This window comes from Coregonus clupeaformis, chromosome 14 (assembly GCF_020615455.1).
Source record: "Coregonus clupeaformis isolate EN_2021a chromosome 14, ASM2061545v1, whole genome shotgun sequence".
Lineage (NCBI taxonomy): Eukaryota > Metazoa > Chordata > Actinopteri > Salmoniformes > Salmonidae > Coregonus > Coregonus clupeaformis.
Window position 1 is genome coordinate 6,946,477 of NC_059205.1, and position 13,728 is coordinate 6,960,204.

The window sequence follows — 13,728 nt, forward strand, 5'->3', positions numbered from 1 at the left end:
ATAAAGCCCTTTTGTGGGGAAAACTCCTTCTGATTGGCTGGGCCTGGCTCCCAAGTGGTTGGGCACCCATGGCTGCGCCCGTGCATAGTCATGTGAAATCCATAGATTAGGGCCTAATGAATTTATTTCAATTGACTGATTTCCTTATATGAACTGTAACTAAGCAAAATCTTTGAAATTGTTGCTTGCTGCGTTTTTGTTCAGTATAGTTGTATTCGTTTCTTTTTATTCTAAAAAAACTCCCTAGTCCTTGTCGATGACAAGCATACCCATAACATGATGCAGCCACCACCATGCTTGAAAGTATGAAGAGTGGTACTCAGTATTGACATTTCATCGCCACATTAATTTTTTTCCTTATTACTTAAGTGACTTGTTGCAAAAGGGATGCATGTTTTGTAATATTTGTATTCTGGACAGGCTTCCTTCTTTTCACTGTATCATTTAGGTTAGTATTGTGGAGTTACTACAATGTTGTTGATTCATTCTCAGTTCTCATATCACAGCCATTAAACTCTGTAACTGTTTTAAAATCCCCATTGGCCTCATGGTGAAATCCCTGAGCAGTTTCCTTCCTCTCCGGCAACTGAGTTAGGAAGGACGCCTGTATCTTTGTAGTGACTGGGTGTATTGATACACCATCCAAAGTGTAATTAATAACTTCACCATGCTCAAAGGTATATTCAATGTCTGCTTTTTTTTTTTTACCCATCTACCAATAAGTGCCCTTCTTTTGCGAAATATTGGAAAACCTGGTCTTTGTGATTGAATCTGTGTTTGAAATTCACTGCTCGACTGAGGGACCTTACAGATAATTCTATGTGTTGGGTAGAGAGATGAGGTAGTCATTCAGAAATCATGTTAACCACTATTATTGAACACAGAGTGAGTCCATGCAACTTATTATGTGATTTGTTAAGCACATTTTCACTCCTGAACTTATTTAATCTTGCCATAACAAAGGGGTTGAATATTTATTGACTCAGGACATTTGAGCTTCACATTTTTTATATATATATATATTTTTTAAATGTCTAAAAAACAAAATTCCACTTAGATATCATGGGGTATTGTGTGTACACCAGTGACACAAAATCTCAATTATTTATTAATTTTTTATTCAGGCTGTAACACAACAAAATGTGGAAAAAGTAAAAGGGGCGTGAATACCTTCTGAAGGCGCTGTAGCTATCTGGACTATCTTCATTCTGCCTTTTGACTCATCACATACGCTGCTGCTACTGTTCATTAGATATCCTGTTGCCTAGTCACTTTATACCTCAATTACTTCGTACCCCTGCACATGGCCTCGGTACTGGTACCCCTTGTATATAGCCAAGTTGTTACCTCGTCCGTCAGTAAGCATTTCACTGTTAGTCTACACCTGTTGTTCATGAAGCATGTGACAAATAACATTTGATAAAACATTCTCTTAATAAGCATTTAAAATCAATCCAAGCATGTTGCAAATATTGGACAATGCTCAGGGTCTGAGGACCATTTCCGCATTATGTTATTAGCCTACATATTGGATAGTAAATTAAATGTACTGAAATGACATCGTGTTTTTCTATAGAGGTAAGTCGACCATTACATCCACTGAAGACAAGAGAGACGAGCTTCGGAACAATATAATCAATATTTTATTCAAAAAGAAAAATGACAAAAAGAAAATTACAATAATATGCATTTGCCACTATGTTTTATTTCACTGTCTGTTGGTGCTGGCACATCATGAATGGCTGTAGCTATATATATATATATATATATATATATGCTGGTCCTCTGTAGCTCAGCTGGTAGAGCACGGCGCTTGTAACGCCAAGGTAGTGGGTTCGATACCCGGGACCACCCATACACAAAAATGTATGCACGCATGACTGTAAGTCGCTTTGGATAAAAGCGTCTGCTAAATGGCATATTATATATTATTATTATACTGATGATACTGGCTCTGGGGTGAAATCAACCCTAGATTCAGATCTAGGATCAGCTTCCCCTCCCCCATTCCCAACCTTAGCCATAGTCGGGAAAATGCAAAAAAACTGACCCGAGATCAGTGTCTAGGAGCAACTTTACACCAATGATACTGGTGGAACAGAGCTATTATGGCTGCCGGAGACATTCACACGATTGACTGGCAGTCCCAAATATCACCCTATCCCCTATATAGTGCATCCTATATATGGCTCTGGTTAAAGGTAGTGCGCTATATTAGGGAATAGGGTGCTATTTGGGACCGAAATATGTCAGTCTGGACAGAGCAGTTCTGTTAGTTTGAGTCCTTGGCCTTTCGGTCAGTCAAACACAGCATCGAGAGAACTGTAGTCCAGCCCTTAACTAATACAGAGGAGAATGCATACCATCTGTGTCCGTTTGCAGATAGATCACAACAACACAACTCCGTAAACCCTTTAAAAACAGACTTTCAGACTTTTCACCGTCTCAAATATAGCCTGGGTGCCAGTCGGGTTGTGCTATTCACTCAATGGGTGATAAGGAGTTGGGACACAAGAGCACTAACCGATCTGGGACACAAGAGTACAAACCGATCTGGGACACAGGCTATTTGAAACATGCTGGTTGAATAAAGAATACTGACAAATGATCAGACAAAAATACAAATACAACATGAATAAAATCACTTGTTGCTGAATATAGGAGATATAATCTGCCTGCGTTTTGCAGTTTTTTTTGTTGCCTAGGACAGCTCACGTACGAACAGAACTCGATCAGGTTGCATTTCTATCCGTCACTGTAGATCTGAGACGATGGAGTGAGGAGGTGGTGTCATCTATGAATAATAATATTGTTGTGTGCTCTAACGTTGTCACATAAAGCCTACAGCAGTTTAACTTTTTTGGAGTGATGACTTTTCATTTCATAAATAAAAATAAAACAAAACGCTGACAGTAATTACTGTTATAATATAATCTTTAAAAAACTCATCCAAATGGATAGCAAGGCAGGTAAACGAATCAACCGTTTTTTGCCTGTTGTAGAGTTCAGCGTGCGCAAGTGGATGGATCAAATAACCCGTTTGTTTATTATCTGACAGTTTCGGAGTAGTAATCTTGATAATTATTTGTAATAATAATGCAACATTGCGTCATTCTGCTCATGCAATATACATTTTGACAATGACGGATGGGACTGGTGATAGGCATACGTCTTAACTCCAGATTCCTAACTACATCATTTGACTTTAAAATCTCCCATTGACATCAACGGACGATTTAGGCAGTAAAGCCAAATTAAAAACACATGGAACTCAGGTTAGGATCGGGAACCATAGAGAGCGTAGAGCATTGAAATTACAATATATTATGCCATCATTGACTTGAATGGGGGAAGCCCGCTCTACAGGTGATATTTCTATAGGGCAGACTGTCTATAGAACAGTAGGGTGGCTGTAGTTATAATGGGGCCTTAGCAGGCAGCACAGTAATGTAATGAAACCCATCGTGACGTTGGGAGTTGGATGCTGGAGGTTGGAGTCCTTCCACCAAGGGGATATAAAACTGTCCTGGGTCTTACTCCTAAAAGAGAAAGAACGTCGGTTAGTGAATTTCCGGGTCATTTGGTGCAACACGCAGTAGGAAACGCACACAGCATTGGAGGCAGATTATGCGAGTACGGTGCAGCGGCGTCATGCTGATACTCTCGCCATGTGAATGACAGCGCAAACATAACACAGCGGCAGGATATTGGGAATTGCAAGGCATCCACAGACCAATTTTTTTAGGGCCAGTTTCCTGGACATAGAATAAGCCGTACTACTGGAGTAAAGCATGCTCTTGTCTGTCTAAATATTTGTCTGGGAAACGTCACTCTTAACAGACAGTAGCAGCAGGGACAGAGCTGAGGGCCACGGAGACCTCAGTTACGACAGTCTCATCATTATTAGTCATGCACACCTGCTGCTCCTGCAGTGCTGTAGCCTGTGGGTTATCGTTTTTATTCAGAAGAAATAATGCCTGGGGGAAAAACCTAGAGGAGTTGAAGTAACGTAGGTTAAAAGGTCCAAGGTTATGGTCAACACCAAATCTTAATTAACCCTTTACAGTTGCAGCCGTACACGGGTTGACGTTTTCTCGGCACTGATAAGACACCTAAATTGGAACGCTGCGGCTGCACAGTACTGTGCTCTAAATGACATCAGAGCTCTGCGCTTCGCTTCACAGCGCTGTGTGTGTTTTGACTGACAGACATTCTAAAAGTTCAGCACCTCGCGCGACACACAAAGTTGCTAATTGCCCAACTTTTGCACATTTGTCGTTGTCTAAAATGAGGGAAATGCTGTAAATTAAAGAGGACTCAATGTAAATTTGAAAGATGAGACGTTGAGGATTATTTAAAAAAAAAATACCACTGATGTCATGATGCAAGCGTGCCAAAACACCCGTGAGTCCAAATGTGCACTACACATTTTCATATCATAAAAGTCGTGTCGTGATTGTGTGTATGATCACCACGGTTGCTGTACAACTACAAGATGACATGGCGTCATACCCTGGGTTGTCCTGAACAAACTGTTTGTCTGTTGTGAAGAACATTCCGGATTGAGTAAACGACAACAGTAACTGTGGGATGGCCGGGATGCAGGGCTGCGTTCCAAACAACTACCGGTGTACCTTACTCCAGTTCCTCAACAGCACAGCTAGGAGTTAAAAACCCACCTTATAGTTGAAGACTCTTCTTCGAGTCATAAACGTGCATTGAAATTAAGTCATCCTCGCACAATTACTGTTATTGTTTACGCAATCCAGACTTTTCTTCACAATTTTGCGGTTGTGCACACTTTGGAGAGGTGTGTGGCCACTTGGGAGACACCAGTTAGTCCTCTCACTCAAACCCTTGTCATTCTTTTGTCTTTTGTTGTCTTATACAGTACCCCACATTGTCCAGGAATAGTCTTATCATGTTACTGAATGTATCACTGTATTGTCAGAGGTCGTTATTAATAAATGCTGTGAAAAGTACAGTAAAAGTAACATTCACATAAAATCAACAGTGTAATGTTTGGATTCAGTCTTGTGTCAGGTGAACGGTTGTGTCCTCGCCTTGGGTCTAATCATTTTCCCCATGATCTCTAAACTGTTCCCTTTCAATTGCTACCACGGTTATGCTTTTCATATTTCTTCTGTAAGAAACATTTTTCATTTTGCCCTATCTATATAGGCCAATTACCACAAGTGTAAAGGGTTAAAGAGGTCAACAACATGGAGAGCATGTCCACTGAATTTAAAAAAAAAATGAAAAGACGTTTAAATGAAAAAGAAAGATGTGGTTGAATCCAGAAGGAGAGACAGAGTAACATGAAGGAGTGGGAGGGGGAAACCACCATACACAACCAACCAACACCATGCCTGTCAACCAATCAGAATCCACCAAAAGGAAAAACAACCCTGACAGTAGAAGTTAAGACTAGACAGGCCAGAATACCGAAACGCAACAGGGTGCAGAACACTGCGGAACGTTCAGATAGAAACATATTACACAGAACATACATGCCTCTCTGACGTGTAGAGTTAGGTAATCACGTCAGCTCTATTCACAACATTTCTATCTGCAACGTTCAACGTGTTGCACCCTCTTGAACCCAACCGTGGCGTGTGTTTGCAGTTATGGTGACGTGGCAACCAGAGAGCACGCACAGAGCAGTACAACTCACTCCTGTGACCTAGATACAACAGATTGGACCTGCCTCTGTCTACAAACACGACACGAAGTAGCGAAATCTAGGTTACATCAGTGAGTTTTAGTCTCTTCGTGAAGACAACACTTCCTTTTAGAAGCTTTGAAGAGGTTGGTAAATCACATTATTTTGTTTGGATGACTTTACAGATCTGATTCAGATAGATACATTTAATTAAACTACTAATTAATATCGATCGGACTGATATTTTTTGAACGTTTGTGAGGCATATCGAATCTAGTGTACCCAGGTTAAAGCTGAGTCCATACAAATGAGTTAACGTAGCAGACCTCAGACTGGCAGCTCCAATGCATTTGCCACTGTCTGCAAGTGGCAAACTCATCCGCGAAGGACAGCAGATACATAGAGTTAATGTCTAGATGTAGGGGGATGAGGTTCGTGCGGATGCTAGTGTTTAGGAAATGCTGCTGATGATGTGGGGGAAGCAGGAGCATGCCGAGGAGCGATGGAGGAAGATGAGTGGACTAGCTTCCAAGCCCAGCCCGAACCGAACAATACCACGACCACATACGGTGGGTCTGCTTACCTGGGTCAGTCCTCTCCCTCAGGTGTGATCTCTGTCTGTTTATCTTACCTGGGTCAGTCCTCTCCCTCAGGTGTGATCTCTGTTTATCTTACCTGGGTCAGTCGTCTCCCTCAGGTGTGATCTCTGTCTGTTTATCTTACCTGGGTCAGTCCTCTCCCTCAGGTGTGATCTCTGTTTATCTTACCTGGGTCAGTCGTCTCCCTCAGGTGTGATCTCTGTCTGTTTATCTTACCTGGGTCAGTCCTCTCCCTCAGGTGTGATCTCTGTCTGTTTATCTTACCTGGGTCAGTCCTCTCCCTCAGGTGTGATCTCTGTCTGTTTATCTTACCTGGGTCAGTCCTCTCCCTCAGGTGTGATCTCTGTCTGTTTATCTTACCTGGGTCAGTCCTCTCCCTCAGGTGTGATCTCTGTCTGTTTATCTTACCTGGGTCAGTCCTCTCCCTCAGGTGTGATCTCTGTCTGTTTATCTTACCTGGGTCAGTCCTCTCCCTCAGGTGTGATCTCTGTCTGTTTATCTTACCTGGGTCAGTCCTCTCCCTCAGGTGTGATCTCTGTCTGTTTATCTTACCTGGGTCAGTCCTCTCCCTCAGGTGTGATCTCTGTCTGTTTATCTTACCTGGGTCAGTCCTCTCCCTCAGGTGTGATCTCTGTCTGTTTATCTTACCTGGGTCAGTCCTCTCCCTCAGGTGTGATCTCTGTCTGTTTATCTTACCTGGGTCAGTCCTCTCCCTCAGGTGTGATCTCTGTCTGTTTATCTTACCTGGGTCAGTCCTCTCCCTCAGGTGTGATCTCTGTCTCTTTATGAACCACTACTTTGGTCACTGACATGTCAGGATGCTGCTCTTTGGCCTCCTTTATGGCCTGGGCCAGAGCCTGGTGGTGCAATAGCACAACAACACCAGGAGAGGGAGACAGAGAGGGGGCAGGGAGGTGGGGAGGAGGTGGTGAGGGAGGAGGATGTGGGGCGGAGGGAGGAGGATGTGGGGAGGAGGGACAGGAGGGAGGAGGAAGTGGGGAGGAGGGACATGAGGGAGGAGGAGGTGGGGGAGGAGGGACAGGAAGGAGGAGGAAGTGGGGAGGAGGATGTGGGGAGGAGGAAGTGGGGAGGAGGGAGGAGGAAGTGGGGAGGAGGGACGGGAGGGAGGAGGAAGTTGGCAGGAGGATGTGGGGAGGAGGAAGTGGGGAGGAGGGAGGAGGAAGGAGGAAGTGGGGAGGAGGGAGGAGGAAGTGGGGAGGGAGGAGGGACGGGAGGAGGATGTGGGGAGGGAGGAGGGACGGCAGGGAGGAGGAGTCAGTGAGTGTGTCTAGTAGGACTACTAGTTACAGAGTCATCTCCTGGTTAGTACTAGTCTAGAACACTAGTTACAGAGTCATCTCCTGGTTAGTACTAGTCTAGAACACTAGTTACAGAGTCATCTCCTGGTTAGTACTAGTCTAGAACACTAGTTACATCAACCAGACAACTGAAGTTAGGTGTAGTAGTCTAGAACACTAGTTACATCAACCAGACAACTGAAGTTAGGTGTAGTAGTCTAGAACACTAGTTACATCAACCAGACAACTGAAGTTAGGTGTACTAGTCTAGAACACTAGTTACATCAACCAGACAACTGAAGTTAGGTGTACTAGTCTAGAACACTAGTTAGTTACATCAACCAGACAACTGAAGTTAGGTGTACTAGTCTAGAACACTAGTTACATCAACCAGACAACTGAAGTTAGGTCACATTACATATACAACCATTATATTCAGTCATTATAGGCGAGAGGATTGGGGAAGTTGATATCTTCCCCAGATTCATGATACATTTGTCATCCTCATCTGTATATGTTCAAAATAATCAATGAGAAGTCAAATAGAAAGAAAGAAAGAAAGAAAGAGAGAAAGAGAGAGACAGAGACCTGATCATGGTCGATATCTCCTGCATCTCCTGTGATGACGATCCTCTTCTCTATCCTGGTCTCAGAGACCCCTCCCTTCACCGTCTGACAGCAGAACGGATTGACAGAGGGATACAGCGTTATGAAGGAGACGGAAAACTATACTGTTGCTATTTTGCTTATAACCAAGGAGCATAAACAGCATGAAGGAGAACTAAAAATGTGAAAGATATTCAGCAACTCTTTGAAGGAGTCACTGAAGTTCAATAGAAGTTTAGAATGTTTATAATAGGTTACGGTTAGGAACCCAGAGGTAATTAGTTTATAATGGGTTAGGGTTAGGAACCCAGAGGTAATTAGTTTATAATGGGTTAGGGTTAGAGACCCAGAGGTAATTAGTTTATAATGGGTTAGGAACCCAGAGGTAATTAGTTTATAATGGGTTAGGGTTAGAAACCCAGAGGTAATTAGTTTATAATGGGTTAGGGTTAGGAACCCAGAGGTAATTAGTTTATAATGGGTTAGGGTTAGGAACCCAGAGGTAATTAGTTTATAATGGGTTAGGGTTAGAGACCCAGAGGTAATTAGTTTATAATGGGTTAGGAACCCAGAGGTAATTAGTTTATAATGGGTTAGGGTTAGGAACCCAGAGGTAATTAGTTTATAATGGGTTAGGAACCCAGAGGTAATTAGTTTATAATGGGTTAGGAACCCAGAGGTAATTAGTTTATAATGGGTTAGGGTTAGAGACCCAGAGGTAATTAGTTTATAATGGGTTAGGGTTAGAAACCCAGAGGTAATTAGTTTATAATGGGTTAGGGTTAGGAACCCAGAGGTAATTCGTTTATAATGGGTTAGGGTTAGAAACCCAGAGGTAATTAGTTTATAATGGGTTAGGAACCCAGAGGTAATTAGTTTATAATGGGTTAGAAACCCAGAGGTAATTAGTTTATAATAGGTTACGGTTAGGAACCCAGAGGTAATTAGTTTATAATGGGTTAGGAACCCAGAGGTAATTAGTTTATAATGGGTTAGGGTTAGAGACCCAGAGGTAATTAGTTTATAATGGGTTAGGAACCCAGAGGTAATTAGTTTATAATGGGTTAGAAACCCAGAGGTAATTAGTTTATAATAGGTTACGGTTAGGAACCCAGAGGTAATTAGTTTATAATGGGTTAGGAACCCAGAGGTAATTAGTTTATAATGGGTTAGGGTTAGAGACCCAGAGGTAATTAGTTTATAATGGGTTAGGGTTAGAAACCCAGAGGTAATTAGTTTATAATGGGTTAGAAACCCAGAGGTAATTAGTTTATAATGGGTTAGGGTTAGAAACCCAGAGGTAATTAGTTTATAGTGGGTTTGGGTTAGAAACCCAGAGGTAATTAGTTTATAATGGGTTAGGGTTAGAAACCCAGAGGTAATTAGTTTATAATGGGTTAGGGTTAGGAACCCAGAGGTAATTAGTTTATAATGGGTTAGGGTTAGAAACCCAGAGGTAATTAGTTTATAATGGGTTAGGGTTAGAAACCCAGAGGTAATTTGTTTATAATGGGTTAGAAATCCAGAGGTAATTAGTTTATAATGGGTTAGGGTTAGAAACCCAGAGGTAATTAGTTTATACTGGGTTAGGGTTAGGAACCCAGAGGTAATTAGTTTATAATGGGTTAGGGTTAGAGACCCAGAGGTAATTAGTTTATAATGGGTTAGAAACCCAGAGGTAATTAGTTTATAATGGGTTAGAAACCCAGAGGTAATTAGTTTATAATGGGTTAGGGTTAGAAACCCAGAGGTAATTAGTTTATAATGGGTTAGGGTTAGGAACCCAGAGGTAATTAGTTTATAATGGGTTAGGAACCCAGAGGTAATTAGTTTATAATGGGTTAGGGTTAGAGACCCAGAGGTAAAAAAGGGTCAGCTGATGAAATGACCCCTAACCTTAGTGATGTGTGTGGTCGTGGTGGTGCTGGTGGTTTCCGAGGTGATGGTCTGAGCGCTCATCAGAACACCGGGTTCCGCGTCACCATTGTAGTCACCCTGTCAGAAGTCACGTGACAAACTCTAATGAGTGGAAAGGAAAGGGAGGGACTACCTGGATCAAGAAGAAACTCTCACTGTTGCTTTCCTTTTCTCTTCTTCTTCTTCTTGTGTCGCTGCCCTAATGAACGCACCTCTGAAGACTCGTAGGTGATGGTTTTAGTCTCTGTGTGGACTATAGGATTCTCCTTGGCGGTCGGCTCCTCCGCTGGCACAGCCTCTGGTTTCTGGGCGGACAGAGGAGAAGAAATGAGGATGAATGAAGAGCAAGACAGGATGGTAGAACCTCAACATTACTGGCTCTTCTAAATCGGATCAGTGGATGACAGTTCCATCTGCCATTTAGGAACCAGTGTGTGTGCTTTGCTAACTGAACCAGAATGAAAACGGGATTTGTCTGGAAACAGTTTAAGTGAACACAAACTAGAAACGTCAAAACAAACAAACGTCATCAAATAGGACAAACACATGCCACATGCTGGAATGGAGAACCCGAACAGACAACAACATGAGCTAAACTAATAAAACCCATAATACCCTAGTCAGAGGAAATACAGTATAACCTATCAAACCTAGAACGGCCCTATAGAAACGGCCCTATAGAAAGGCCCTATAGAAACGGCCCTATAGAAAGGCCCTATAGAAACGGCCCTATAGAAAGGGCCCTATAGAAACTGCCCTATAGAAAGGGCCCTATAGAAAGTAGAAAGGCCCTATAGAAAGGCCCTATAGAAACGGCCCTATAGAAAGGGCCCTATAGAAACGGCCCTATAGAAAGGCCCTATAGAAACGGCCCTATAGAAACGGCCCTGTAGAAAGGCCCTATAGAAACGGCCATATAGAAACGGCCCTATAGAAACGGCCCTGTAGAAAGGGCCCTATAGAAACGGCCCTATAGAAACGGCCCTATAGAAACGGCCCTATAGAAACGGCCCTATAGAAACGGCAGGTAGCTTAGTGGTTAAGAGCGTTGTGCCAGTAACCGAAAGGTCGCTGGTTCTAATCCCCGAGCCGACTAGGTGAAAAATCTGTCGATGTGCCCTTGAGCAAGGCACTTAACCCTAATTGCTCCTGTAAGTCGCTCTGGATAAGAGCGTCTGCTAAATGACCAATTATTTATTTATTTATATTTTTTATTATTTAAACGGCCAATGCAAATCCCAAAAGTTCCATCAAGTGTGCTGCTTATTAGGTTCCCTGATCCGTTCAATCTCCTTGATTATTAGTGGGAGAGAGTGAGGGTCCAGACCAAGCCTTCCAGGGAGGGGACAGTGGTGAGTTAGAGGCCCAGGCAGAGGACACCGGGGCTGGCTAGAGGTTACCTCTAGGAGGGGCCAGGCTGGAGGTGTGGGTGTGAGAGGGCTCTCTTCTTCTACCAGCTCATTGTCTTCAACACCCTGTGAAGTGGGCATGTCCTTGTCTTCAACACCCTGTGAAGTGGGCATGTCCTTGTCTTCAACACCCTGTGAAGTGGGCATGTCCTTGTCTCCTACCACTTCCCCCTTCTCTCCTACCACTTATGCCTCCTCTCCTTCCACTTCCTCCTCCTCTCCTACCACTTTCTCCTCCTCTCCTACCACTTCCCTCTCCTCTCCTACCACTTCCCCCTCCTCTCCTACCACTTCCTCCTCCTCTCCTACCACTTCCCTCTCCTCTCCTACCACTTCCGCCTCCTCTCCTACCACTTCCTCTCCTACCACTTCCCTCTCCTCTCCTACCACTTCCCCCTTCTCTCCTCCTTCTCTCCAACCACTTTCTCCTCCTTTCCTACCACTTCCCTCTCCTACCACTTCCTTCTCCTCTCCTACCACTTCCCCCTCCTCTCCTACCACTTCCCTCTCCTCTCCTACCACTTCCGCCTCCTCTCCTACCACTTCCTCTCCTACCACTTCCCTCTCCTCTCCTACCACTTCCCCCTTCTCTCCTCCCACTTCTCCCTTCTCTCCACCTCCTCTCCTACCACTTCCTCCTCCTCTCCTACCACTTCCTCCTCCTCTCCTACCACTTCCTCCTCCTCTCCTACCACTTTCTCCTCCTCTCCTACCACTTCCCTCTCCTCTCCTCTCCTACCACTTCCGCCTCCTCTCCTACCACTTCCTCCTCCTCTCCTACCACTTCCCTCTCCTCTCCTACCACTTCCCCCTCCTCTCCAACCACTTTCTCCTCCTCTCCTACCACTTCCCTCTCCTCTCCTACCACTTCCGCCTCCTCTCCTACCACTTCCTCCTCCTCTCCTACCACTTCCCTCTCCTCTCCTACCACTTCCCCCTTCTCTCCAACCACTTCCTCCTCCTCTCCTACCACTTATGCCTCCTCTCCTTCCACCTCCTCTCCTACCACTTCCCGCTCCTCTCCTACCACTTCCTTCTCCTCTCCTACCACTTCCCCCTCCTCTCCTACCACTTCCCCTCCTCTCCTACTACTTCCTTCTCCTCTCCTACCACTTCCCTCTGCTCTCCTACCACTTCCCTCTCCTCTCCTCCCACTTCTCCCTTCTCTCCACCTCCTCTCCTACCACTTCCCCCTTCTCTCCTCCTCCTCTCCTACCACTTCCTTCTCCTCTCCTACCACTTCATTTTCCTCTCCTACCACTTCCCTCTCCTCTCCTACCACTTCCGCCTGCTCTCCTACCACTTCCGCCTCCTCTCCTACCACTTCCTCCTCCTCTCCTACCACTTCCTCCTCCTCTCCTACCACTTCTGCCTCCTCTCCTACCTGTTCCCCCTCCTCTCCTACCTGTTCCCCCTCCTCTCCTACCTGTTCCCCCTCCTCTCCTACCTGTTCCCCCTCCTCTCCTACCTGTTCCCCCTGCTCTCCTACGACTGTTCTGTTTGATGCTGTATGACTCTCTGTAGAGTAGCTCAGCCACCAAGATGTTCTCCTGCCCCAACTCTGATACTGCAGACAGACCTGCCCCTTCCCTCTCTGAGACCTGCCCTGCACAACTCTCTGTAACTGTCTCTTCTGTAGTGGACTCAGTTTGACTACAAAGCTCCTCTGTGGTAGTAGTGGACCCTGTCGTTAGCCCCTCAGTGCAGGCTTGTTCCATCACGGCTGCCCCTAATGTCTGGATGTATTTGTGCTCCAGCGCTGCAGTAGGGCCGTCATAGGGCTCTGGCTTGGACTTGGTACTTAGTTCTGGCTCTACAGTAACTTCTGGTTCTAGATCAGTGTCTACAGTCAGTTCTGGTTCTAGATCAGTGTCTGCAGTCAGTTCTGGTTCTAGATCAGTGTCTACCTCTAGTTCTGACTCTGCAGAACGTACAGCCTCTACCTCTGACTCTGGCTGTATCTCTACAGTAACTAGTGGTTCCGGCTGTATCTCTCCAGTAACTAGTGGTTCCGTCTGTATCTCTCCAGTAACTAGTGGTTCTGGCTGTATCTCTCCAGTAACTAGTGGTTCCGGCTGTATCTCTCCAGTAACTAGTGGTTCCGTCTGTATCTCTCCAGTAACTAGTGGTTCTGGCTGTATCTCTCCAGTAACTAGTGGTTCCGGCTGTATCTCTCCAGTAACTAGTGGTTCTGGCTGTATCTCTCCAGTAACTAGTGGTTCTGGCTGTATCTCTCC

General features: G+C 44.7%; 1 protein-coding gene across 13 annotated transcripts in view; it reads right to left on the reverse strand.

Annotated features, from left to right (window-relative positions):
• Positions 1-1,865: 1,865 nt before the first annotated feature.
• The window catches only part of epb41l3b (erythrocyte membrane protein band 4.1-like 3b), a 90,109-nt gene continuing 78,246 nt past the window's right edge, over positions 1,866-13,728 (reverse strand). For 11 of the 13 annotated variants that reach the window (XM_041895507.2, XM_045224660.1, XM_041895510.2 and 8 more), the window contains 4 exons: positions 10,295-10,387; positions 10,062-10,160; positions 8,148-8,231; positions 7,004-7,118 (listed from right to left, as the gene is read on the reverse strand). In XM_041895507.2, coding sequence (XP_041751441.2) covers positions 7,011-7,118; positions 8,148-8,231; positions 10,062-10,160; positions 10,295-10,387 — 384 coding nt within the window. In that variant the 3' untranslated portion in view covers positions 7,004-7,010. Of the gene's footprint in view, positions 3,540-7,003; positions 7,119-8,147; positions 8,232-10,061; positions 10,161-10,294; positions 10,388-13,728 lie in introns of those variants that run through there. The other 2 variants (XM_041895509.2, XM_041895512.2) reach the window with 2 other exon arrangements.